General features: G+C 37.7%; 1 protein-coding gene and 1 pseudogene across 1 annotated transcript; both read left to right on the plus strand.

Moving 5' to 3' along the window:
- The window catches only part of LOC131538533 (uncharacterized), a 173,749-nt pseudogene that overhangs the window by 127,346 nt on the left and 18,997 nt on the right, over nucleotides 1-27,406 (plus strand).
- LOC131539568 (uncharacterized) lies at nucleotides 1,790-27,192 on the plus strand. The gene is made up of 3 exons (XM_058774204.1): nucleotides 1,790-1,977; nucleotides 22,625-23,865; nucleotides 26,852-27,192. The coding sequence occupies exons 2-3, from the start codon at nucleotides 22,824-22,826 to the stop codon at nucleotides 26,863-26,865; spliced, it is 1,056 nt and encodes a 351-aa protein (XP_058630187.1). The 5' UTR covers nucleotides 1,790-1,977; nucleotides 22,625-22,823; the 3' UTR covers nucleotides 26,866-27,192.

Raw genomic sequence — 27,406 nt, forward strand, 5'->3', positions numbered from 1 at the left:
AAAATATAATTGTATATACAAATATAGATTAAGACTATAGACTATAAACATGACACAGGAGAAAGAAAAAAAAATTGCATCTGCTCATTCTGAAATTCACCTCCATCACTGATAAAACAATCAACCGAGCAGTAGCCCTCAAATTCTTTGAATGAATAAAACCACACAGGACTCCCTCCTGTCAGTCCTGACATACCTAGGTGTGCAGTCTTTAAATACAGTATCTCACTGCACCGTAGGCACTGGTCTGTGAATACGACACCGGCACTCCTGTCTGTATTGTGCAGAAAATGCACTCCAGTTCACGACACCTAATTTACATAAAATAACAAACAATATTAAATCATTTTGAGGAAAGGCAAAAGAGCCATACAAGGAAAATATTTTAAATGTATTTTTAAATATTATAGGATGGTGTTAGAAAAGAGTGTTGTTTGCTTTGTCTGTAAAGTACCTAAGAGATTTAATTTATAATCATCATTAACCAACTAAATTAAAAAAGTTTGTCAAGGCAAAATTTAGGTTGGCTTGGCTTGAGAAAGCATAGCCTGAAACAATTTGAAAGTTTTACAGTTGAGGGCAATACAGTCTATCAGGAAAAAAAAAACAGATAGTTGAGATGAGACAGACAGAAAGATGAGAAGAGAGACAGACACTCAAATACTTTTTACAGTATTCACTACATGTTAAGGAGTTAAAGAACTATCTGTCTAGACATATGAAGTGGGCCTCTTCTCTGAATTTCGTCTCACTGATAATGTCCCTAAAAAGTCATATGAACATGAAGGTAAATTTAAGAGGTAACACTTTACAATAAGGTGTCATTTGTTAACACTAGTTAATGTATTAATTAACATGAACTAACAATGAACAATACATTTGTTACAGTATCTATTAATTTTTGATAATGTTAATGCAAAAGATGACAAATATGAGAAACATACATACATACATACACACACACACACACACACATATATATATAAATGTATGTATGTATGTATGTATGTATTTATTTATTTATTTTTTTTGCAATGCATGCAATTCATTACTTTATTAATATAAGTATTTCTGCTCTATTTTAATATATCTTTAAAGGCTAATTTTAGGCGAAATAAGACTTTTAAAGACCAGCAGCAGAATCCCTGTCACGTCGAATACTAACACATATCACAAAACATGTCATAAATGTTTGAAATCGCACACATTTGCAATGTGATTATTACTCTGTGATTATGACCAAAGCATCCTTACAATTAAAAGCCAACACAAACGCACATTTTTAAGAAAACAAAAGTAAGTAAATGTTCTGGAAGTGAATGAACCATTATTGAACCTGCGTATTTACGGTAAATACATAGGTAACATAGGTACGTGACGACACCGCGCTACTGCGCCTGCGTTATATAGATATAGCATACGTCACTTTGCGCATGCGCGGTAAACACATACGTGACGTAGGTACCTGACGTCACCGCGCTACAGTCTGCAGCGAGGAGTACTTGGGGAAGGTGGGACGTTTGCTTTCAGTGCTATCAGGCTAAAGTTAGCATTTTCCGAGATCTCCAACTGCACCTTTTAATCGCCGTTTTGGTAACATCATGCCTTAACTGACCACGACATTGCATGCACGTAGTTTCTTTCACGATTTGATATGAAATGAGACACGCGCTCCAGCTTCACTTCAGCGGCAGGCACGAGTCAAACAAGCGAGGAAACCGGCGCGCTGTATCAATTCATATCAAAGTGCAAAATAAACTACGTGCATGCAATGTCTTGGTCAGTTAAGGCATGAAGTTACCAAAAAGGAGATTAAAGCTTCCTTAAAACTGTGCTTGCATGTAATATGTTGAATATGAGTTACGTCTCTGAAATGGTTTTCAGAACTGTCCTGGAGCATCCCAGCACTGTCTCTCTCATTTAACTAATCTCATCTAAGAGACTGAAATGGGTCCGACCTGAAGTGGATCAGAAAAGGTGATGAGAGTTTCAGACCCATGTTACATTCAGCAGCGGCAGCTCTTAAAGAAATAGCAGCCAAAAACAACCTAATAACCAGCTGCTGTGATGTCTGTTCATCAAGAATAAAAAAAAAAAAAGGAAATCAATAACTTTTATATAGCTGTAAGTATTTATCTGTATTTAGTTTAGAATTTAGTGTTTGATAACTTTATTCAATTTCACAGAGGGGCACAGGTAGCCTAGCTAAATATAACATTTATTATAATGGGTTTATGTGAAGATTGTTTAAAGTTTTTTTTTTTTTTTTAAGTCTAATAAATGTTAAAATCGATAGCTCTTAATTATAATGTAATGTTTAAAGGCTATAGTCAATGGTTAAATATTAGGAGGATTTTTTTTATAGGGAAATCAGTATTACTTGCTATCAGTAATACTGGCCTTCAGTCATAAAAAAAGATGCCATTAAACAAATATTAAAAATATGTTGTTTGTACATTAAATTGAAGATTGAATATGAAGTTATTGAAATATAAAAGTATATTTAAAAACTTTAATGTTAGGTGCGATTAATTTCAGATTTTTTTTTTTTTTTAATGGATTGACAGCACTAATATATATATATATATATATCTTTCAACGGAGTGCGCCTCGAGCTATGTTTCACGTACATGCACGAAAATCGGTACACACATGTAACACACCAATACCTACAAAGGCCTTTAGACTAGACTTGCTAAATACAATTTTGATGTCATTAAATCTCTAGGAGGAGTTCATTTAGCTCACAGATGAAGACTAGGCTGTAATGCAGGCCAAAATATTTCACAAATATTATAGATCAATAAAATAGTTCAAAAACGCTTATAAATCATTAAAGGTTTTGGGAACACTTTAAAAGGTCTCATTTGTTAACATTAGTAAATGCATTAACTAACATGAACTAACAGTAATTTGTTTGTTGTATGATAACGATCGCATAGATCTGACTATTAGGATGCAAAGTTATAGAGCCACCAACTGGCAGCAGGAAGTGTCTCATTTTCAAAATGCTTTGAATTCAGCATCTTATTCTAAACGTATATCAGATGTACATTTTCGCCAGTTGGTGGCACTATAACTTTCAGTCATAATAGTCACATCTATAGGTATTGGTGTACCGATTTTCGTGCATGTATGTGAAACGTAGCTCGAGGCGCACTCCGTTGAAAGTGTATAGGTGGCGCTGTCAGTTTTAGGAGCTCATTTTTATTCCATCTCCTATCCTAAAAAAGTTTGTCTTGCAGAGATTGATTAAAATGAGCTCCTAAAACTTACTGCCAGATTCTGGAAGATAAATTCTTCAAACTGTGGCACAAGAGGATGTGATGCTGGTCCTTCAAGAGTCACTCTCAACTTATCTGTCCATAAAGCCTATACAAAAATCAGTCTTCATGTATTTCACAACACTTCAGCATGTTATTCTTATTAAGCAAGGGTTATTTTTTAGCATTTTTTACCCAAGCAAGGTCTCTGAGAACCTGACAGTTCTGGAAAATGGTGGCGCTGGAGACTAAATGATTCCTGATGGTTTCACACCTAATTCTTCACCTTAATTCTTGTGCAGTTAACGTGTCTTTTCTTCTCCACCTGTTTTTTCTGACCCTGCTGACCCAATGAGCATTTCACTGCCCAATGGTCATGCCTCAACTTTGCTAATTCTATTATTGAATTAGTATTGCATCCTTCTCAAGGGCATTTAATTATTATTATTTTTGTATTTATTTTTTTTACTTTTACTCTGAGTTCAATCTCTTTTTTGGCTCATTTTATCTGTAAAAGAAAGCCTGCCTAATAATTCTGCACACCTGAAATAAGGAGTTTTTGACTTTCAGCCTTCATAGACAATTATATATAACTTAGAAATGATTAAATACAAAATCAATCGTAGTTATTAAGATTGATGTCGTTTGGAATTGGTAAAATTTTCTTGGCAAAAAAATATGACCATAATATCAACTTACCTAATAATTCTACACACAGTGTATATACTCACACACATACACACACTTTTTAATTATATATTTGATATGTTTTAATCTATTATTAACAAATCTATTATTAAACCTCCTGCTTCAAACCACGGAATTTCCGCATAGAATACAACTAGCTGCAGGTGCATGTTTGTGTGTGTGTGTGTGTGTATCTTCCTGTATGCATTTGAACTGGTAAATGTGCTTATAATCAGTCATAGGTATTATGAGATGGAGTAAAAGAGAGTGTGCTCAAGTTAGGGAAGAATATGTGAGATTAATAAATTGCTATTATCAATCACATTGCCATAAATAAAGCTGCAGTTGTGAGTTATAAAGTCACGTTGTGAGAAATTTGCAGTTGAAGTTGGGTCAAAATAGAGGGACAGTAAAGTCACAGTTGTCAGACATAAAGTTCCAGATCAAGTCTTATTGCTGTAAGAAAAGTTACAATATAATAACGACATTTAAACATTAAATATAATGATATATATTTGCTTATATTTGCATATTGTACAATTATTGCGTATTCACAGATTAAATAAGATCTATTTTAATATTAAATTTGAATTTAAAATGCCTAGAGAAAAAAAAAACCCTGTTATTCACAGTTTGTGACTTGCAGTGGAGGAGGCATCATGTTCATTAGTGCTGTCATTCTTTTGATATACAGTATATGATGAAAATCATAAAAGCGTCCTCTGATTTGTCAGTGAAGTTGTTTGATGATTTCCTCTGTTCTGTCTAATAAGGTAACAGTGTGTGTGATTGGAGGCTGTGAGTTGCTCTCTCTTTCTCTCTCTCTCGCTCACTCTCTTACTCTCTTACTTTATGAGCACTGAGGGGGCCTAAGTGAGTGTCTCTTGAAGAGGAACAGAAGCTGAGCACTAAGTATTTTGTTTGTTTAAAAAGTCAGTGTTAGGTGGATTACATTTAACGTTGTGCTTATGATAGTGCAATGGAGCTACAGAAATGCCTGTTCATTTATTTGTCCTCCTTGATGACCCTTAACGCAGCTGGTAAGTGTCTGTAGTTCAGTGAAACTAGCATTTCAGAGACTCGTTAAAATATTTTTATATTGATTTTTAATGAAACGCCATGATTTATATAATACAAAGTCCAAAAGTTTTAAAATTTGGGATTTTTAATTTTTTTTTTTTGCCTGGAAATACACAAAATATTATAAAATTATTAACTTACAAACAAAAAATATATAAATTGATTTCTACCAAATTAAAATATTTCCTGTTTTTCTCGGGTTTGCAGAAAATGTAAGGTTGGTTGGTGGTCACAGTCGCTGTGCTGGTAGAGTGGAGGTTCTTCATAGAGGTCAGTGGGGAACAGTGTGTGACTATTGGTGGGATTTGATAGATGCTGCAGTGGTGTGTAGAGAGCTGGACTGTGGGAATATCGTGGATGCCCCTGGTAATGCTTATTTTGGACTCGGTTCAGGGCCAATCTGGATGACTAATGTAGTATGTACAGGATCAGAGTTGACACTGAAGCACTGTGAAATGGCAGGATGGGGCAAACGAAACTGCATTCATGCTAAAGATGCTGGAGTCATTTGTGCAGGCAAGTTCCTTTATATAATCTATATATATAGAGAGAGAGAGAGAGAGAGAGAACAAATGTAAGAAATGAATGCTTTAGAACTGTAAACTTTTTTAATGTATTTGAAATAGTCTCATGCTCACCAAGGCTGCATTTATCTGATGAATTAGAATTTTCAGCATCATGGGGTTATGTATTTGGTACATGTAAACATTGTCACATTCTTTACTTGCATAAAAAAATAAAAATAAATAAATTAAAAAAAGAATTTTCAGCATCATTAACATTATAAAGTCTTTACTCTTTACTGTCACTTTTTTATGAATTGAATGCATCCTTGCTGAATAAAATTATTCATTTCTTTCATTCTTAAAAAAAAACAAAAAAACAAAAAAAAAAACAAAAAAAAATCTTACTGACCCTAAACTTTTGAAGATACTGTATAATTTTTCAAAATCTTTAAATTTTAGAGACAGGTAAATGCTTCTGTTTTGGACTTAAATGCTGTTTTCTCATCATCAAAGAAACCTGAAAAAAAAAAAAAAAAAAAAAAAACATTGTTTCCAGCATTGATGGTAATGAGAAATATTTATTAAATGGCAAATCAGCATATTAATGATTTCTAAAGGATCATGTATCACTGAAGATTGGAGTAATGATAGGATTGGAGTAATGCCATCACAGAAATAAAATATTAAAATTTTAAAATATTTTCACATAGAAAACTGTTATTTTTTACTATAATAAAATGTAACAATATTTCCCTTTTCTTGTATTTTTGAGTGCCGTAGGCATAATTGTATTTTTGGCGGGCCTGGGCAGAAGTGAGCGGACACTAGTAACGAGCAGATGAGTTGGGGTCAATATTCAGGGCTGCCTTTCCCAAAAACATTGTAATCTTATAAGTACATCATAGACCAACCAATGGAGCTACGATCACCTTAGGCTTACGATTCTTTTGGGAAACACAGCGCAGCACTATGAAGGTATTTTTGGTGCAAAACAACTGAGTGTCCGTGACAGCAGAATTTGTAGTTGTAGAGAATAGTCACACGTGTATCAGTAAATTTGAAGTCACAGACAAAAGTTGCAAACTTTTAGATTTTTTTCTCTCCCCCACAAACACAACACAACAGTTACACCTTCTCGAATCCTTCATTGCATATACACAAATCCTATTCTATGAATCACAAATCAAGAAACTCGTACGCTCACATGTTTTGCTATTGCTGCAGTGAATATGGTGCAAAACACATTCACACACCTGCATCAAAAATGTGAAGTCGCGGACGAATTTTGTACATCCGCAAATCAGTATGTGAATACTTGCAATGAGATTTGCACATTTGTAGAATGTTTTCTTACATATATATATAGGCCTATATATATATATATTTTTTTTTTTTTTTCTTGGATGCTTTTTCTAGCACAAGCACAAGTGCATAAAGACAACGGCTTGAATCTGCTGCTACGAGTCTTAAACGCTGTTTTTCACTTGCAAATGACAAGTTTCACACACTGTCGCTTTTGCACCACATATCTGTGTGACATATGGAGCAAAAGTGATTTGTGCATCTGTAGAGGCAACGGCGGCCACTCTTCAGAGATCAGAGAATTTCGGCCAATCAGAAGAGCTATAATGTATACGGTTTTTGTTATTCTTTATAGTTCTTCGGTTTTTTAGGTTCGAGTGTGTGGATCTTATCGTCTGCAACGTCGAGGGTGTATTTTGGAGCCATCGTTATGGTGATTACATCAGCTGGTAAGTTAAGTTATAACGCTAGTTATCCGAAGTAGATTAATCAGGGAAGCATAATAATTCTATACTGCCTTTTTATCGCAGGTTATGTCAGACGTTACATAACAGCGAGCTAACGTGAAAATAGTAAAGAAAAATGAGTTAAGACACACCGCTATTATGTACATCTTTTGTATTTTATTTTCAAGTTTTAGTCTATTGGTAATGTCACCTGCAACGGAGGTGTATTGGAGTCTTTTCTTGTGATTGCATCGTAGAGGTGGTAACAACAGGTGAGTGAGCTGCCATCAACTACTATATTAGCTGAATTAGCCACTGCTCTCCACTAACCCACAGAACGGGTTGTATAGGAACGGACTAACAATATATGGGTCATTCCTGGTATACGGTAACATTTTGGCTTCATAATTTTTGGAAAAAAAGTTACATGTTTTTCATATTTTTAGCATTCTACCAAAATAGTGACATGTTTAACTATATGGAACACATACTGGTCAAGCTCAGTGACTTAAAAAATAGTAATTATGGGTATATTGTTCAGACACTTGCTGTGAATGTATTCCACCCTGTTAGGGACATATACATAGTTATCACAAAATTTTAATAATGTAAATGTTAAACAATAATGATCAATAATAAGATAGTATATGTCCCTTATGCCATAATGGTATTTTTCATTCTTGAAACAAAAACAAAACAAATATTAATGAATAAAATATGTCTTGATTATTAAGAACAGGTACTTTTTTGTGCCCATTGTTGCCAACAGGATGCTAAATATTATAAAAATTTTGCTCAAAAACATATATATGCTGGTAATGCTCCTCACCTCACAAAATAAGTCAAAGGTATGCCAAACATTTAATATTGCTTTCAAATTTTTATTTAAAATTACTTGTCTAACAGGGTGGAACGGAGCATAACAGGGTGGAACAGCAAATGAGCTTTTCATCATTGTCCTGCGTGGTTTGCCATCTGTAATGTGTGGAACTGCACTTACATAATATTGTTTCAAAACAATACAAAAAATGATATCCAGATTTCCTTTGGGAGAGGGACACAAAAAAAATAGCTACAGTATGTGGTTCCTTATCACAATCAATCATGATGACAAGTGGCAAAACAAATCTCTGTTTAGGTGGCTAGAGAAATAATAACAAATTAGAGAGGACAGACATAAGAAATGATTTTTATTTTTATTTATAATTGATAAAAATAAAGATGCTGTAATTCATTTTGTTTAACTAGATTAACAAACAAAAACACAAAAACCATCACAAGAAGGAACGTATTTGTTACTTTTGGCTACATTTGTTCTTCTATGTACCTCCATGTTGCCTGGTCTACCTGTAAAGACCTTTTATCAGTCTGTCTTGAGCTACAGAAAACCAGAAATGAAGCGGCTTTGACAGTTACAGATTTGAAAATCAAAAGGCGGGAAAAAAGTATAATGCAAAGAACCATCTAAGCATATGAACTACATGTAAAAAACCTTTAAAGGACCAACTTTGTTTGTAGGTAATATACAGAAATAAAGTTATCAAACACTTTACAGTCTTAACTGCATAAATTATAAATTAAATATAGACTAGTCCATATAGCTACAATTATTGCTATTACCTTTGTTCTTTGATTTGATACCTTTGTTGCTCTGATGCACATCTCATTTTCTCACAACCCTTTAAGTTAACTTAAGATGTTATCTAACTCATTTTAGACTGCGCTTATGAGGATACCCAACAAAGCAGGATTAAATATTTTTATATTTCTCTGCTCACCCTAGTTGGGTGGTATTTTTTTTACTAAAAGAGACCCGGGAGCTTAATGGTTCTGCACAGTATTTTATAATACTTTATATATATATATATATATATATATATACACTACCGCTCAAAAGTTTTAGATCAGTAAGATTTTTAATGTTTTTAAAAGAAGTCTCTTCTGCTCACCAAAGCTTTGTTTATTTGATCAAAAATACAGCAAAAACAGTAATATTGTGAAACATTTTTTACAATTTACAATTACAAAGTTTTCTATTTGAATACATTTTAAAATGCAGTTTATTTCTGTTGGCAAAGCTGAATTTTCAGCATCATTACTACAGTCTTCAGTGTCACGTGATCCTTCAGAAATCATTCTAATATGCTGATTTGCTGCTCAAGAAACATTTATTATTATTATTATTATTATTATTATTATCAATGTTGAAAACAGTTTTGTAAAAAACAAAAACAACTATTTGATGAATACAAAGTTCAAAAGACCAGCATTTATCTGAAATAGAAAGCTTTTGTAACATTATCACTACCGTTTTGGGGTCAGTAATAATTTCTTTCTTTTTTTTTTTTTTGGAAAGAAATTAATACTTTTATTCAGCAAGGATGCATTAAAGTGATCAAAAGTGACAGTATGGACATTTATAATGTTGCAAAAGCTTTCTATTTCAGATAAATGCTTTTCTTTTGAACTTTGTTCATCAAATAATCCTGAAAAAAAAAAACTGTTTTCAACATTGATATCAACAAATCAGCACATTAGAATGATTTCTGAAGGATCATGTAACACTGAAGACTGTAGTAATGATGCTGAAAATTGAGGTTTGCCAACACAGAAATAAATTGCATTTTAAAATGTATTCAAATAGAAAAGTTATTTTAAACAGTAAAAATATTTCACAATATTACTGTTTTTGCTGTATTTTTGATCAAATAAATGAAGCCTTGGTGAGCAGAAGAGACTTCTTTTAAAAACATTAAAATTCTTACCGATCTAAAACTTTTGAGCGGTAGTGTACATATATACAATTGTATTCATGTACATTACCACTCAAAAGTTTTATGGGCGTAGATTAACTTGCAGTATACAATAAATACTATTTATTCTATTAGAATTTCCACCCTGTTGTTTCATTCCACCCTGTTAGGTTTATAGACCCAACAGGGTGGAATCTAACAGGGAGGAAAATTTTGAGCTAAATTAGCTGTAGTTTTTGAGTGATTAACATTTAGCTCTCTAACCTTCTACAGATGAATATAACTTTTATAACTACGTCAGATATGTTTTTTTTTTTTTAATCGGACAAACATTCTCCATAATATAGCCTAACAGGGTGGAACTTTAAGAGTGTGACAAGCAGGAGAACATTTCAAAAACTTAAAAAAAAAGGTAGGAGTGAGAGTTGACACTTGCCTCCATTTGTACAGTTGAATTCCAGCGGGAAAAATACACAATATCACTTCCTGAAAATGATCTCAGTGGAATTGTAGTCTATTTTGGAAGGCGAGGAGTACATACTAACAGGGTGGAAGATGATTTTAGGGACACGGTAAATGAAGAAAATTGTAAAAAAAAAATTAAAATAGTTTCACATGATTTATATGTATGATTAGATGAAGTTTAGCCTAGTCCATAACATAATTTAAAAATATTTTGAGATTTTTATCATTTCATGGTTTATATTTCTAGTGGAAGTTGATTACTTTGCACTGAGGACATGATAAAACTGATAAATATGATATAAATATAAATATTTTGTATGTCTATTATCTCTGTTTAAGTGATAAAGTAGACCTAATATGTATAATTTAAGCAATTTCTTACTCATATTTTCTCTAAAATAGCCACATATTTATAAGTAAATCATAGAGACAGAAAAGTCACTGTATAACAGGAATGACCCTTACAGGAAGTTTGGCTAACAAATATTATGAATGTTGTTTATTTTATTATAACCTGTTAGTTCTGTTATTGTATGGTAGTTTTTTTATTTTTTTCTTCTGACCATAAACTACAATAACACTAAAAACTATGGAAGCCCGTTTCCTCCACTGAATAAAAAATAAAACAAGGTAATTGCGACTTTTTATCTCACAATTCTGACTTTTTTTCTCGCAATTCTGAGATATAAACTCGCAATTCTGAGATATAAACTCGCAATTCTGAGATATAAAGTCGCAATTCTGAGATAAAGTTGCAATTCTGAGATATGAACTCGCAATTCTGAGATATAAACACGCAATTCTGAGATATAAACTCGCAATTCTCACTTTTTTTCTCGCAATTCTGATATAAACTCGCAATTCTGAGATATAAACTTGCAATTGTTTGCAAAAAATAAAGATGCTGTAATTCATTTTGTTTAACTAGATTAACAAACAAAAACACAAAAACCATCACAAGAAGGAACGTATTTGTTACTTTTGGCTACATTTGTTCTTCTATGTACCTCCATGTTGCCTGGTCTACCTGTAAAGACCTTTTATCAGTCTGTCTTGAGCTACAGAAAACCAGAAATGAAGCGGCTTTGACAGTTACAGATTTGAAAATCAAAAGGCGGGAAAAAAGTATAATGCAAAGAACCATCTAAGCATATGAACTACATGTAAAAACCTTTAAAGGACCAACTTTGTTTGTAGGTAATATACAGAAATAAAGTTATCAAACACTTTACAGTCTTAACTGCATAAATTATAAATTAAATATAGACTAGTCCATATAGCTACAATTATTGCTATTACCTTTGTTCTTTGATTTGATACCTTTGTTGCTCTGATGCACATCTCATTTTCTCACAACCCTTTAAGTTAACTTAAGATGTTATCTAACTCATTTTAGACTGCGCTTATGAGGATACCCAACAAAGCAGGATTAAATATTTTATATTTCTCTGCTCACCCTAGTTGGGTGGTATTTTTTTACTAAAAGAGACCCGGGAGCTTAATGGTTCTGCACAGTATTTTATAATACTTTATATATATATATATATATATATATATATACACTACCGCTCAAAAGTTTTAGATCAGTAAGATTTTTAATGTTTTTAAAAGAAGTCTCTTCTGCTCACCAAAGCTTTGTTTATTTGATCAAAAATACAGCAAAAACAGTAATATTGTGAAACATTTTTTACAATTTACAATTACAAAGTTTTCTATTTGAATACATTTTAAAATGCAGTTTATTTCTGTTGGCAAAGCTGAATTTTCAGCATCATTACTACAGTCTTCAGTGTCACGTGATCCTTCAGAAATCATTCTAATATGCTGATTTGCTGCTCAAGAAACATTTATTATTATTATTATTATTATTATTATTATTATTATTATTATCAATGTTGAAAACAGTTTTGTAAAAAAAAACAAAAAACAACTATTTGATGAATACAAAGTTCAAAAGACCAGCATTTATCTGAAATAGAAAGCTTTTGTAACATTATCACTACCGTTTTGGGGTCAGTAATAATTTCTTTCTTTTTTTTTTTTGGAAAGAAATTAATACTTTTATTCAACAAGGATGCATTAAAGTGATCAAAAGTAACAGTATGGACATTTATAATGTTGCAAAAGCTTTCTATTTCAGATAAATGCTTTTCTTTTGAACTTTGTTCATCAAATAATCCTGAAAAAAACTGTTTTCAACATTGATATCAACAAATCAGCACATTAGAATGATTTCTGAAGGATCATGTAACACTGAAGACTGTAGTAATGATGCTGAAAATTGAGGTTTGCCAACACAGAAATAAATTGCATTTTAAAATGTATTCAAATAGAAAAGTTATTTTAAACAGTAAAAATATTTCACAATATTACTGTTTTTGCTGTATTTTTGATCAAATAAATGAAGCCTTGGTGAGCAGAAGAGACTTCTTTTAAAAACATTAAAATTCTTACCGATCTAAAACTTTTGAGCGGTAGTGTACATATATACAATTGTATTCATGTACATTACCACTCAAAAGTTTTATGGGCGTAGATTAACTTGCAGTATACAATAAATACTATTTATTCTATTAGAATTTCCACCCTGTTAGTTTCACATTCCACCCTGTTAGGTTTATAGACCTAACAGGGTGGAATCTAACAGGGAGGAAAATTTTGAGCTAAATTAGCTGTAGTTTTTTGAGTGATTAACATTTAGCTCTCTAACCTTCTACAGATGAATATAACTTTTATAACTACGTCAGATATGTTTTTTTTTTTTTTTTTTAATCGGACAAACATTCTCCATAATATAGCCTAACAGGGTGGAACTTTAAGAGTGTGACAAGCAGGAGAACATTTCAAAAACTTAAAAAAAAAGGTAGGAGTGAGAGTTGACACTTGCCTCCATTTGTACAGTTGAATTCCAGCGGGAAAAATACACAATATCACTTCCTGAAAATGATCTCAGTGGAATTGTAGTCTATTTTGGAAGGCGAGGGAGTACATACTAACAGGGTGGAAGATGATTTTAGGGACACGGTAAATGAAGAAAATTGTAAAAAAAAAATTAAAATAGTTTCACATGATTTATATGTATGATTAGATGAAGTTTAGCCTAGTCCATAACATAATTTAAAAATATTTTGAGATTTTTATCATTTCATGGTTTATATTTCTAGTGGAAGTTGATTACTTTGCACTGAGGACATGATAAAACTGATAAATATGATATAAATATAAATATTTTGTATGTCTATTATCTCTGTTTAAGTGATAAAGTAGACCTAATATGTATAATTTAAGCAATTTCTTACTCATATTTTCTAAAATAGCCACATATTTATAAGTAAATCATAGAGACAGAAAAGTCACTGTATAACAGGAATGACCCTTACAGGAAGTTTGGCTAACAAATATTATGAATGTTGTTTATTTTATTATAACCTGTTAGTTCTGTTATTGTATGGTAGTTTTTTATTTTTTCTTCTGACCATAAACTACAATAACACTAAAAACTATGGAAGCCCGTTTCCTCCACTGAATAAAAAATAAAACAAGGTAATTGCGACTTTTTATCTCACAATTCTGACTTTTTTTCTCGCAATTCTGAGATATAAACTCGCAATTCTGAGATATAAAGTCGCAATTCTGAGATATAAAGTCGCAATTCTGAGATAAAGTTGCAATTCTGAGATATAAACTCGCAATTCTGAGATATAAACACGCAATTCTGAGATATAAACTCGCAATTCTCACTTTTTTTCTCGCAATTCTGATATAAACTCGCAATTCTGAGATATAAACTCGCAATTCTGAGATATAAACTTGCAATTCTGACTTTTTTTCTCGCAATTCTGAGATATAAACTCGCAATTCTGACTTTTTTCTCAGAATTCTGAGATATAAACTCGCAATTGCGACTTTTTAGCTCGCAATTCTGACTTTTTTTCTCGCAATTGCGAGTTTGTATCTCACAACTCTGACTTTCTCGCACAATAGGAAACCACTCTCCGTGTAAGGCTTTGTAGTGCTTTTTTGCATTATCAAAATGAACTAGATGAATGCTGCGTCCGAATATGATTTTTGAACAAACATACAAATGACTAATTATTCCCCATTTCTGTGTTTTGCGCTCGAGGTTGGACAGTACCATTACCGCCGGGCTGGGTGCGGGAGGGGGCACAGCACGCAGAGCTTTCAGACACAATATTCTTCATTTCTTTATATTTATGAGTTTGAGGCAGCTTCTATCGCGTTATTTTAACAACAGCTGTCAAGCCAAAAACGTATTATTGTAACATGAGAGTGAATATATGAATGCACGCAGGTGGATTTCCTTCACTCGCATAAAACGTGCTTTCATCTCTATGTTCTTGCTCTAGAATTATCTTATCTCCTATATTTAATGTTGTAAGACATCCCTGATGAAAATTGTAAATAAATTAAGGATTCATTATAAAAATGAAAATAAACTGAACAGTACTAATATTGACAGTACAGTAATAATACTTTAAATGAGAATACAGTAATAATACACCCAGCTACTGTAAAATTTACAGCAATCTCTTTACGGTGTAGTTTGTCCGTTGTTCCGTTGTCACCTGAACGAGAAGTGGGGAAATAATAATAATAAAAACGCTTGCGAGCTGCGAGCATCTTCCGGAGAGCAGACAGCAGCAAATACCAATAAAGGTACATTTTCTTTCTATTTTTGAATTCACTGTTATACTGTACATTTGTTTATAATTTAAATATATTAGCAAATATATTTAATAGTCTTGTATATGACACTCTCTTAATAATCTATTTAATTATTGGGTTTATCTTTTATGAAGCCTCTTTGTGAGTTGAAGCAGGGATGGGCAAACTTGGTACTGGAGGGCCACTGTCTTGCAGTGTTTAGCTTTAACCCTACACTGTAAAAAAATTGCTGTAGTTTCCACAGAAAAATTTTACAGAATTTTACTGTTTAATCATTTTACAAGATGTAGCTGTAATTCGCAATGCATTATGGGTCAAATAAGGTTTTACAGTTGTTAACTGTATATTTCCATGTCAACTGTAATTCATTTACAAGAAGGTGTTATCACTTGAGCTCTTGCTTTTTACACTATTTTACTGTAGTGTGGCATTATGGGATTGCGCGCGCATCTTTCAAATCTGAAATCCAGCCGACTGGAGCAGTGCCAGAACGATTGAAGATTAGAAGCTTTATTCATAATTCCTCGTAAGTTCACTTAATTTTACTTAAGAAATATATCCTTTTATATTTATTTAAGTTAATGTATAGTGATATATAATGTATAGCCTGCTATCATGACATTTAGACAATCGGCCTTGGTATGTGCAATAAGATGGAAATTGCTATCATAGCATAGTTAGGCTAAATGCTGCATTTTTCTCATTTTGGCAGTTTAATTTTCTTATTGAGAGCATTTAAAGTAGTGTTTACCCAACTTTTAACGTAATGCCCAGTGTGAACGATTGTCATAGTAACGTTAACTTCTATCTTTCGAAATAACTGACAAACAGCAAAATATGTGAAATTTCATTTGTTTATATGTTTTCAACTGTCCCATACTGACCTGACATCTTACTATAATTAGAAACAACATGTAAATGAAAAATTTTGTCTATTGCCACTGTAGTTGTAATGTTACTCGACATTAAAGCTTGTCCGAGACAATTTTTTTTTTTGTGAAATACATCTTTACATGCATCTTTGGACAAGTTAGCCTGATTAAAACTTGAGTGAAAAAATAAAAATAAAAATAGGGAAGCATCGAACACAAGACTGATTCTGATTTTATTACATTCAACATCAAAACAAATAACCTTAACAGCACACATAAACTCACAGAAGAAACATGAGGTAAATGTTCAAACTGTTGAGTTTATTTATAACACGATATTGTTAAGTAGCATAACAAGTGATCTGTTGCTGATTATCATGATTGCAAATGTTACGTAGTTCAATAAACAATTAGTTAACATTAAGTTACTTACTTTTTAGACACGATATTGACTGTTGTTCTATTTCACCAACGAAAATCGTTCCAAACAAAGATCAAAGTAAAACTCAGTGGTGTTTTATACTGAATGATTCAGCATTCTGAACAAATGAGAAGGGTATAACTGCAGCCTGGAGATCTCCAAATGGGGGCGGGAACTCCAAAACGGGGTGGGAGCTCCAAAATAGGGCGTGGCTTCCTCCCATTGACAGACAGGCACATGACACGCATGTGCAATTTTTTCTCCCAATCAACTTTAGCGCAAACTCCGCCCCAAAGCTGATTCTAAAGGTATTGGTTGTGTCAATCACAGTGTTAATTTAATTTTCTACACTATGCTACAAAAAATGCTAACCCTTAAACCTACACCTGACCCTAACCTTAACCAGTGAAATTGGCTGCATGGCGGGATATGAGCTGAAAAGAAAGTTGCAGTTCAGGAGATAAACAGTTAATATGATTATGTGATAAGATCTCCGAGCCGGGTCGTTCATAACTCCCCAACCGGACCTCACCGGACAATGGCACCTTTTTAGTTACACCCAGCTTCACTACCCCATCCTACCCTGTGAATTTCAAGCCCCGGGATGCCCCCGTTGCTTAAAACAAAGCGATAGAGTAAAATCTTCCTCTGCGCTGCGCTGGGACGGCTCGCGGGAGAGCTCGTGGGTGATTCCCGTTCATATCATAAAACAGAGGTTCAAACTCCAGTCCGAACACCACTGGCCACGAGCTTTGGGATCTGCTCTCATGGAGAATATTGATTTACATATTATATATTATTTTAGATAAAACTAGAAACAATGTTTATTTTATAAAGTGTTATTTTGAAATGTAAGTCAATAACAATTGGCTGAAGCCAGAGCCAATGGTGAAAGTCTTTGCGCGAAGAGACCCCGCCCCATTTTGGAGGTTCTGCCCACTTTTGGAGTTCACGCCCCATTTTGGAGATCTCCGGTCTGCAGTTATACCCTCTGGCCGTTTCTCAAACGGAAGGCTTATGAAGTTAAAATGACGTCAAAAAGATTTGCATGCGCAGGGTAAGATTTGTGAAAGTATACATACGATAGCAAGCGTAAATTAATTTTGCATTCGCAAGAAAAGAGTTGTAAAAGTGCAAATTGCATTTCAAGCGTAAGAAAAAAAGATTTGCAGCCTTTTACTGTTTTTTTTGTAAGTGTATATCATGTATTGTGAAACTGCAACTTCATGCTAAGGCAAAATAAATATGATCTGTATTCTTCTGACTTTCATTTTTCTGCGCTTACACTTTTGGCACTGTTGTTTCGCCCAAATACAGCCAAAAGTATTGCAAGCATGTGCCCAGTGCTTTGCAATTGAAAACAACCTTATCAAGAACTGCAAAACGGATTGACTGTGTAAAACCAATATGTGTGTGTAGAAAAAAAAATCGTCTTTGCGCTTGCAGTTTTGGCACGATTCTCTCACTGATTTCAGATTTGCAAGTGCGAGTGGAAGGCGGGACCTTCTTCTTTCAGCCAATCAAATGAGGCTCTTGCTGACTCTCGATTTACTCTTATCTGATTGGTTCAATAAACACTCCAGACGTGAGAACACATCTTTATTTTTAATTTTACTCAGCGTCATTCTTATTGTGGGGATGGTATTTTTAATGCACAGATACATATAAAAAAAAAAAATCAATTAATAATTAATAATACAATAAAATAAAATAATGAAACAAAAAAGCATGATCCTTTATAAGCTGTGTAGGCTACCATTAGGCTGACTACCATGTATGTGTTCATTGTGAATTTCGAGCTAATATTAGGAAATTACATTTCTGTGTATTTACTCTATTTATCCTAATCATCCTCCTCTTCAGCAGACCATATGATATTAGTTTGTAATCTTGATGCTACTGAAAGTATCTGCACTACTATGCATAATTTCACCATGTCTCCTGATCAGGGTTGATGCCAGATTTTTGTTTTTCCTTTAGCATGTATTTAAAGGAGATTTTACTGTACTAAATATTTACCCCTAAATCATGCATTTACCATCTGTAATGCCATGTGAAACCACTAGATGGATGTATAACCATATACAAATATCAACATTACTGTGTATTTCATGGTTTCTGGGAATATTTGATTCAGACATAGTTATTTTGCATTTGTTTTTTTCATTTAGATGCATATATTTAGACTTTATTAAAGACTATATTTTGTCAAAGTAGTTGTAGTTTTTTAAATGTTGATTTGGTTTGAAGTGTCAGTTTTTGCATTTTGCATCTGGAGACAAATCGCTATTAAACATTTTGATTGTAAAGTTTAACATAATTTCAGTGGTGTAGGCAGATTATCTAAAATCTTAAATTTCAATGCAATGTCGAACCAATCCAATAATGTTCACTCTAGCTTGAAAATCAGTATATGAGCACATGGTGGTCAGCCTAATGGTACACAGCTTCTAAGGATCATGCTTTTTGTTTTATTATTTTATTGTATTTATTTATTTTTTAATATATATGTGTGCATTAAAAATACCATCCCCGCAATAAGAATGACGCTGAGTCAAATTAAAATAAAGATGTGTTCTCACGTCTGAAGTGTTTATTGAACCAATCAGATAAGAGTAAATCGAGAGTCAGCAAGAGCCTCATTTGATTGGCTGAAAGAAGAAGGTCCCCAGAGAATCGTGCCAAAACTGCAAGCGCAAAGACGCAGACCTACATAGCGGGTTATTTGGGGAACATTTTACTCTATGCACGCAAGAAGTCATTTAGACAGTTGCAACGATTTTTTTCTACACACACATATTGGTTTTACGCAGTCAATCCGTTTTGCAGTTCTTGATAAGGCTGTTTTCAAATCTTACCCTGCGAATGCAAATCTTTTTGACGTCATTTTACCTTCATAAAGGCTGCATCCTCCGGAGGTCGCATTTGTAGGCTGCATACGTCATCAAGCCTGGTTTATTTGAGTTAACTGAGCATTACATTTGCGAGTCAAAAGCATATTACAACAATTTACACTTAACTAAGAATAATGGTCAAATTTATAACCATTAATATACTAAAATAAGATCTTCTTTGTGACGTATGCAGCCTACAAATGCGACCTCCGAGCATGCAGCCTTCCATTTGAGAAACGGCCCATGTCTATGGTTATACCTACTTGGAGAGAATCGGTTCAATGAATGACTCAATTGACTCACTCATTAAATTATTTGCTGCCACCTAATGGCGGTTTAGTTTCACGTTTAAAAAGTATAATTGCATTTTTACAACGTTTCTTATTTGTAATTTCAAAAATTTATGTAAAACATTAATGTCATAACACAGTTGTAATTTTGCATTATAAATTATTTAATTTGATTGGTGGTACAGTTCTACAATGTATTGTTATAATTGAATTTATTAATCAAATGTAAGAGTTTATTTTAAAATATATGCCTTTTTGGGTGTTCATTTTGGTCTCATTTATGTAAATGCATTTTTTTTAGATGTGGAGAAATGTTTGATGCTTCAAGACTCTCTGAAGCTGATTATATTAGGTAATGTATTAATTCTGTTGTAAATCATTTGATAAACTTGTATTTTAGATTACACTTTATATTGAAATATTGTATTGTAAGTTACATTATTGCTTATATTTATTCATTTCAGGTGCACCCAGTGGCTTTTGACTAGGCCTATTCAAGGGTCACATGGTTGTGAATTCATACCTCAACTTTGCGGCTGGATTTTCAGTCTTATTACAACTTCAGCCTGGCGTCCCGGGAGCAGGCGTCTTTTGCACACTTGAATTAATTTCAAAGGTAACATGTTTTACTTGAGTAATTTTATTTGTGAAAAAGGTTACTTATTTAGTTTAAGTACTGGTAAATGCTGATTGCATTGTATAAGTGGCATTTTTACATTTATTTTATTGAGCTAGTTTCATTCAATACTGTACTTTATTCTAAAACTTCTGCTTGTTTTTATGTGCAGATGTTTTGTTGGAATCACAACACTCACTGGATACAAGACGGATACATAGAAGCAAAACAAGTGGAAAGGTCTCAGAGAAGAGGGACAACCCTCATGTGTGTGCTCATCTCAGAAAGTTGATGGACTATCAGTATGTATTTATTAAATTGTCTTTTGCAGGAATATTCTAAATTTAATATAACATAAGCTCAAACAACAGAATTTGTGGTATAATGTTGATTCCAGCATTTTATTTTAATCCTTTAACCAAAATTATACAAATTCTGTTGATTGACCTTAATTTTTTTATAGAAAGTTAATATTCTTCTCAGAATATGGCTTATTTTTTGTGATATAACAGTTATTTGTAGTTATTTTGTGATGCTATGTTATTTTTATGATAAGATTTGAATTGTTGAAAGACTGGCATTTTTATTTTTACCAGTAAAAGCCTTGCAATGTCTTTCTGCCAGTTTTAATAAATATTTATTTGCAACATCTTTGACTTGGTTTTTATTCATTTGTAAATGTATTAAGATAGTTCTCATGATAATTCATTTAAATCCGTATTTTACAGTTTACTGTTAAAATTATTCTTTGCAGCATTTTCATTGTTAAATTATTACAACATCATCTTGGATTTAGGGTATTTACAGGATTTTATTGGCAACTTTTGTTGCCAGGTAAATACTGTACTTTAGTGAGATTACAAAATATTGCTGTAAAATATATTTACAGGATTTTATTGGCAACTTTTGTTGCCAGGTAAATACTGTACTTTCGTGAGATTACAAAATATTGCTGTAATATGAACTACAAGTTTAATTCAATGTTACTGTACAAAATACTACAAATTACTGTATTTCACATACAGCAATTAACTGCAATTTGCTTTGCAGTATTATACTGTAATCCATTTTACAGCAATTAACATCATTTTTACAAGATTTTATTGGCAACTTTTTGCCAGTAACATCCTGTAAATTCTACGGTACATTTTTAGTGTAATCAAACACACCTCTACCAGCTAACTTAATTAGGACTACTAGAAGGCTACAGGTAGGTGAGTTTTATCAGGGTTGGAGCTAAACTCATTTAATATTTAAACTATAAACAAATATACTGTACAGTATAACGGTGAGTGATTTCAGAAAAAGAAAGAAAAGACATATCTTTATTGGTTGCTGCTCTCCGCTCCGGAAGATGCTCACAGCTCGCGAAATTTATTTATTTTTCCTCCCTGCTGAGAGGCGCCCAAACTAGCTCTTCTGATTGGCCAAACTTCTCTGATCTCTGATGAGTGGCCGCCGTTGCCTCTACAGATGCACAAATCACTTTTGCTCCATATGTCACACAGATATGAGGTGGGCCATTCTACACAAACGTCCACTTTTCTGTCCCTAGACTTTACAGAAGTATTACAATTGAAATACGTTAGGACGTTACATTAGAAATTCATTAGGGTTACATTTTTTTATATATATTTTAAAATGAAACAATATGTTATTTGAACAATTGCACCTTCCTGAGCCATCAATGTGGAATTTTTTTTTGTTGTTTTTTTTATTAATTATATAGAATTCCAAGTACCACAAAACTGCTTGTCCCCACAGCCATGTACAGAGGGAAAGTGCTTTATTTTGAGGTCAAAAACAGTATTTTCTACCATTTCAAATACAAAAGTCTATTCATAATGTGACGAGTATCCCGAGTTCTCATCAGCGTTGCCCTGGAGACAAAGACGGAACACCTGTGCCAGCTCATCAGGGCCGGGCCGGTCACACCTGACACTCATCAAACCCCGACCATATAAGCCAGACGCGGCTGGGTGAGAGGAGAGCGGACTTTCTCCCGAGCGAGACTTTATGTGTGTGTTTGATCTCTCTCTCTCCTACAGAGGCAAGCGAGTGACCGACCGACCCAGCCCTGACGAGGGCACCACGGACTTTGCCACCGCACAAGCCAGAACCCCGCACAAGAGAGCACCACACCGCCGCTTCCAGCCACCCTGCACCTATCTCACTCACCCCACTGTTGAATAAATCCACCCTCCGGGGTATTTATTTGAGCTCTCCTTGTCGCGTGATTCTTCCACCCCGTCACAGTGGTGGAGAATGCGGGCATGACAGGAAGTTCTCACCGGCAAGTGATCTCCACCTTCTAATCACCACTTTTGTTTTGTGCACTTTCAGGAAGGCTGGTACTCCTCCCCTACGATGGAAGAACTGCTCCAGCAATTAACCGACGTCAGCCTGCGCCAGCAACAGATCGTGGAACACCTGGCCACGCGCCAAGGCCAGGCTGACCAGGAAATCGCCGCCCGCCAGCGCGTTCCGTTGCCTGACCCCCGTGTGCAAGCCGCCCAACTCTTGCCAAAGATGACCGCGCACGATGATGTCGAATCCTACCTTCAAATGTTCGAAAACACGGCGACCACAGAAGGGTGGGATCCGGATGACTGGACACGGGCGCTGGCCCCCCTCCTCACGGGCGAAGCCCAGTGCACTTTCTTCGGTCTCCCCACGGCCATGGCGGAAAGTTAACGAAGACGTGAAGAGAGAGATTCTCGCCCGCGTGGGGCTCTCCCCGACGTGCGCCGCCCAGGCGTTTTTTGAGTGGACCTACCAACCCCGGCGTCCCACACGAATCCAGGTGGCCGAACTCTCCCGCCTGGCCCTACACTGGCTGATGGTCGACAATCCCACCGCCACTCAGGTAACGGAACGTGTGGTCGTCGATCGCCTCCTCCGAGCCCTACCCCGCAACATCCGTCCCGCCGTTGGCATGAGAAACCCAACCACGACATCCGAGTTGGTGGAGGCGATCGAGCTGGCTGAGGCGGCCCACCGACGCGAGGCAGGGGAGCGAGTACCGCCGTTTCCCCGGAGGGTGGCTCCAGAACAACGCGCGCCGGAGGGCATCTCGCGGCCAGTAGACAGGACGGCGGCCCCCGAGCCTCAAGACGAGTCCATGCCCACGGCTCCTTCTTCGCCCAAGACCCGGACCTGGTGGGCAGGCTGCATAGTCCACCGTGAGCTGCCAAAAGGAGCTCCGACCGCTACGGTCAGGATCGGCAGCCGGCATTACATGGCGGTCCTGGACTCCGGAAGTGCCGTCAGTCTCGTCCAACCAGGAATCCTGCCCCACGAGACCAAAGCCACGGTGCCAGTCACCTGTGTCCATGGAGATACACGAGAGATACCAGTTCGTCGTGTCACCATTTCCGCAACCCCAGGTTCCTGGCCAGTGGATGTAGGACTGGTGAAGGATCTCCCCGTGGCCGTCCTGTTAGGACGAGACTGGCCAGGATTCGAAACTCTTCTCCGCGCCACTACACAGCCTGCCCACCCCACTGGGGGCCGCCGTGGACGGCGCGCAAGCAGGAGACCCCGCGGCCGTCCCGTTCTCCTGGCTTCGGACAGTGGGAGAGATGGTGAGTCCCCCCCCCCTGATACTAACCTTTTCTTTGATGTCTTCCAACAGGTTACGGGGGGGGGCTCATTTGGTCAGGCCCAGCGAGAGGACGAGAATCTCAAGCACTGTTGGGCCCAGGTGCGCGTCCTTGAGGGGAAGGACACCCGGCCCAAACCCCATCCTCTCCCCCACTTTATTGTGGAGAACGGCCTGCTCTACTGTGTCGCCGAGCGAAGGGGGGAGAAGAAAAAACTACTCGTGGTTGCTCACCCACTAGCAGGACATCTCGGGGCAGGAAATACCATACAGCGGATACGGGATCGCTTTCACTGGCCCGGCTTGAAGCGGCAGTCAAGCGATTCTGCCAGGCCTGCCCGACTGCCAAAAACGCCACCGCATCACCCTCCCCTCGCCGCTCATACCCTTACCCATCATCGAGGTGCCCTTCGAGCGCATCGGGATGGATCTGGTAGGCCGTTGCCAAAGTCAGCCCGGGGCATGAACACATCCTCGTTATCGTGGATTATGCCACCCGGTACCCAAGCCATCCCCCTCAGGAAAGCCAACGCCAAGACCATCGCGCAGGAGCTCTTCCTGTTGTCCAGCCGGGTTGGCATCCCATCCGAGATCCTGACCGACCAGGAACACCGTTCATGTCCCGGCTAATGGCTGACCTCTGCCGCCTGCTCTGGGTGAAGCAAATAAGGACAACAGTGTACCATCCCCAGACGGACGGCCTAGTGGAACGGTTTAAACAAACCCTGAAGCAAATGTTAAGGCGGGTCGCCGCCGAAGATCGACGAGACTGGGACCAAATGCTGCCATACGTCCTTTTCGGGATTCGGGAAGTCCCACAGGCGTCCACAGGCTTCACTCCGTTTTGAGCTCCTTTTCGGAAGGCAACCTCGGGGACTGCTCGACGCTAAGGAGGCTTGGGAACACCAACAACCCACCCCACACCGGTCCATCGTCGAGTATGTCTCCGAGATGAGGCACCGGATAGACCGCGTCATGCCATTAGTCCGGGAACACCTGGTCAAAGCCCAACAGGCCCAAGCTCGCCACTACAACAGGTCAGCTCAGCCTCGGGAGTTCCAGACGGGCGATCGAGTCATGGTGCTGGTCCCCACCTCCGCTTGCAAGTTCCTGGCCACCTGGCAGGGGCCATACACCGTTACAGAGAAAATAGGTCCGGTCACATACCGAGTGCAGCAACCAGGGAAGCGGAGCCCTCAACAATTATACCATATCAATCTGCTGAAGAAGTGGGTGGGGACCAGAGAGGAAACAGCTGCCTTCGCCGCCGTATCGCCCGTCCTAGTGGATACCAACCCCGACCTATCGGCAACCCAGAAGGCTGAGCTGCAGCACCTGGTCGGTCAGTTCGCGGATGTGTTCTCTTCTGTCCCCGGGAAAACCCAGCTAATCCAGCATGACATCCGAACACCACCCGGAGTGATCGTAAGACAGCGGCCCTATCGGATCCCTGAGGCTCGTCGGCAGGCTATTGAGGAGGAGATCCAACAAATGCTGAAGTTGGGGGTAATTGAACCATCCCGCAGCCCGTGGTCCAGCCCCATCGTCCTGGTCCCAAAACCCGATGGCACCCTCCGCTTCTGCAACGACTTTCGACGACTGAATGAAGTGTCAGAGTTCGACGGCTACCCAATGCCCCGAGTGGATGAACTTGGAAGGGTCCGGTATATCTCCACCCTGGATCTCACAAAAGGCTATTGGCAGGTGCCCCTCTCCAACGCGGCGAAGCCGAAAACGGCCTTTTCCACCCCCTCCGGTCACTGGCAATACCGGACCCTTCCCTTCGGCCTTCACGGGGCTCCAGCGACATTCCAACGACTCATGGACATCGTCCTTCGTCCACATCAAAAATATGCAGCCGCCTATCTTGATGACGTTGTAATCCACTCGGAGCGTTGGGAGGACCACCTGGACCGTCTGCGGAGGGTGCTCACGGAGTTACGACGGGCTGGACTCACCGCCAACCCCGGAAAATGTCACCTAGCGCTCTTCGAGGCCAAGTACCTGGGCTTCCAAGTCGGACGGGGCCTAATCCGGCCCCAAGAGAGGAAGGTAACGGCGGTTCGCGACGCCCCACGGCCCACCACGAAGTCCCAGGTACGAGCGTTTCTGGGGTTGGCTGGCTACTACCGCTGTTTTATCCCCAACTTTTCCTCCATAGCCGCCCCCTTGACAGACCTGACCAGAAAGGGGCAGCCCGAGCGCTTACAGTGGAGCCCAGAAACGGAGGAAGCGTTCCAGCGAATCAAACGCGCTCTCACCGAGGAGCCAGTCCTACGAGCCCCGGACTTCGGCTGCCCCTTTCTGCTGCAGACGGACGCATCCGAGACAGGGTTGGGAGCCGTCCTGTCCCAAGTCCAGGAAGGTGAGGAACACCCTGTCCTATACATCAGCAGGAAGCTGACCAAGGCCGAGAAAAACTACGCCACCGTGGAGAAAGAGGCTCTGGCTATCCGGTGGGCAGTCCTGGAGCTGCGCTATTACCTGTTGGGCCGAAAGTTCACCCTGCTCACAGATCACGCTCCCCTGCAGTGGATGGCAAGGGCCAAAGACACCAACGCCCGGGTGACGCGTTGGTTCCTCGCGCTCCAGGACTTCTGTTTCACCGTCCGCCACCGAGCCGGAGCCTCCAACGCCAATGCCGACGGACTCTCTCGGATCTGGTCAGCTTACGCAGGTCTGTCAGGGGTCACTCCCCACCCACCCCAGTTTCCCCCTTACTGTCGTCTTATCTTTCCTCCAGGACCAGGACAACGCTTAGGGGGTGTGACAGTATCGAGTTCTCATCAGCGTTGCCCTGGAGACAAAGACGGAACACCTGTGCCAGCTCATCAGGGCCGGGCCGGTCACACCTGACACTCATCAAACCCCGACCATATAAGCCAGACGCGGCTGGGTGAGAGAAGAGCGGACTTTCTCCCGAGCGAGACTTAATGTGTGTGTTTGATCTCTCTCTCTCTCTCCTACAGAGGCAAGCGAGTGACCGACCGACCCAGCCCTGACGAGGGCACCACGGACTTTGCCACCGCACAAGCCAGAACCCCACACAAGAGAGCACCACACCGCCGCTTCCAGCCACCCTGCACCTATCTCACTCACCCCACTGTTGAATAAATCCACCCTTTATTTATTTGAGCTCTCCTTGTCGCGTGATTCTTCCACCCCGTCACAATAACTATCAAATACATGATGTAAATGGCATAAAAAAACAAAATGCCAAATAAATATTATAAAATATATAATGAACATAGTGGTCCCCTGGAGTTGTGTCACTGGTGTTACCACTTAACAAAAGTCTTATTTTGGAATAAAAAACAACACTGATGACATCACTCGACTTTCTCCTTCCTATTTTCTAAAGATCTATGAAAAAAGGCCCATGTTTAGTCCACTGTTTCTTTTCAGTTATCAGAAATTTTCTCATTTATCTCATGATTTCATATGTAGCTTTTAGTTGACTTCACTGGTATGACCTATTTATTGTTAGGGAAATGTAAAAAAAAACAACTATAATACAAATGGTT

The sequence above is a fragment of the Onychostoma macrolepis genome, chromosome 04 (assembly GCF_012432095.1).
Source record: "Onychostoma macrolepis isolate SWU-2019 chromosome 04, ASM1243209v1, whole genome shotgun sequence".
NCBI classification, from domain to species: Eukaryota; Metazoa; Chordata; class Actinopteri; order Cypriniformes; family Cyprinidae; genus Onychostoma; species Onychostoma macrolepis.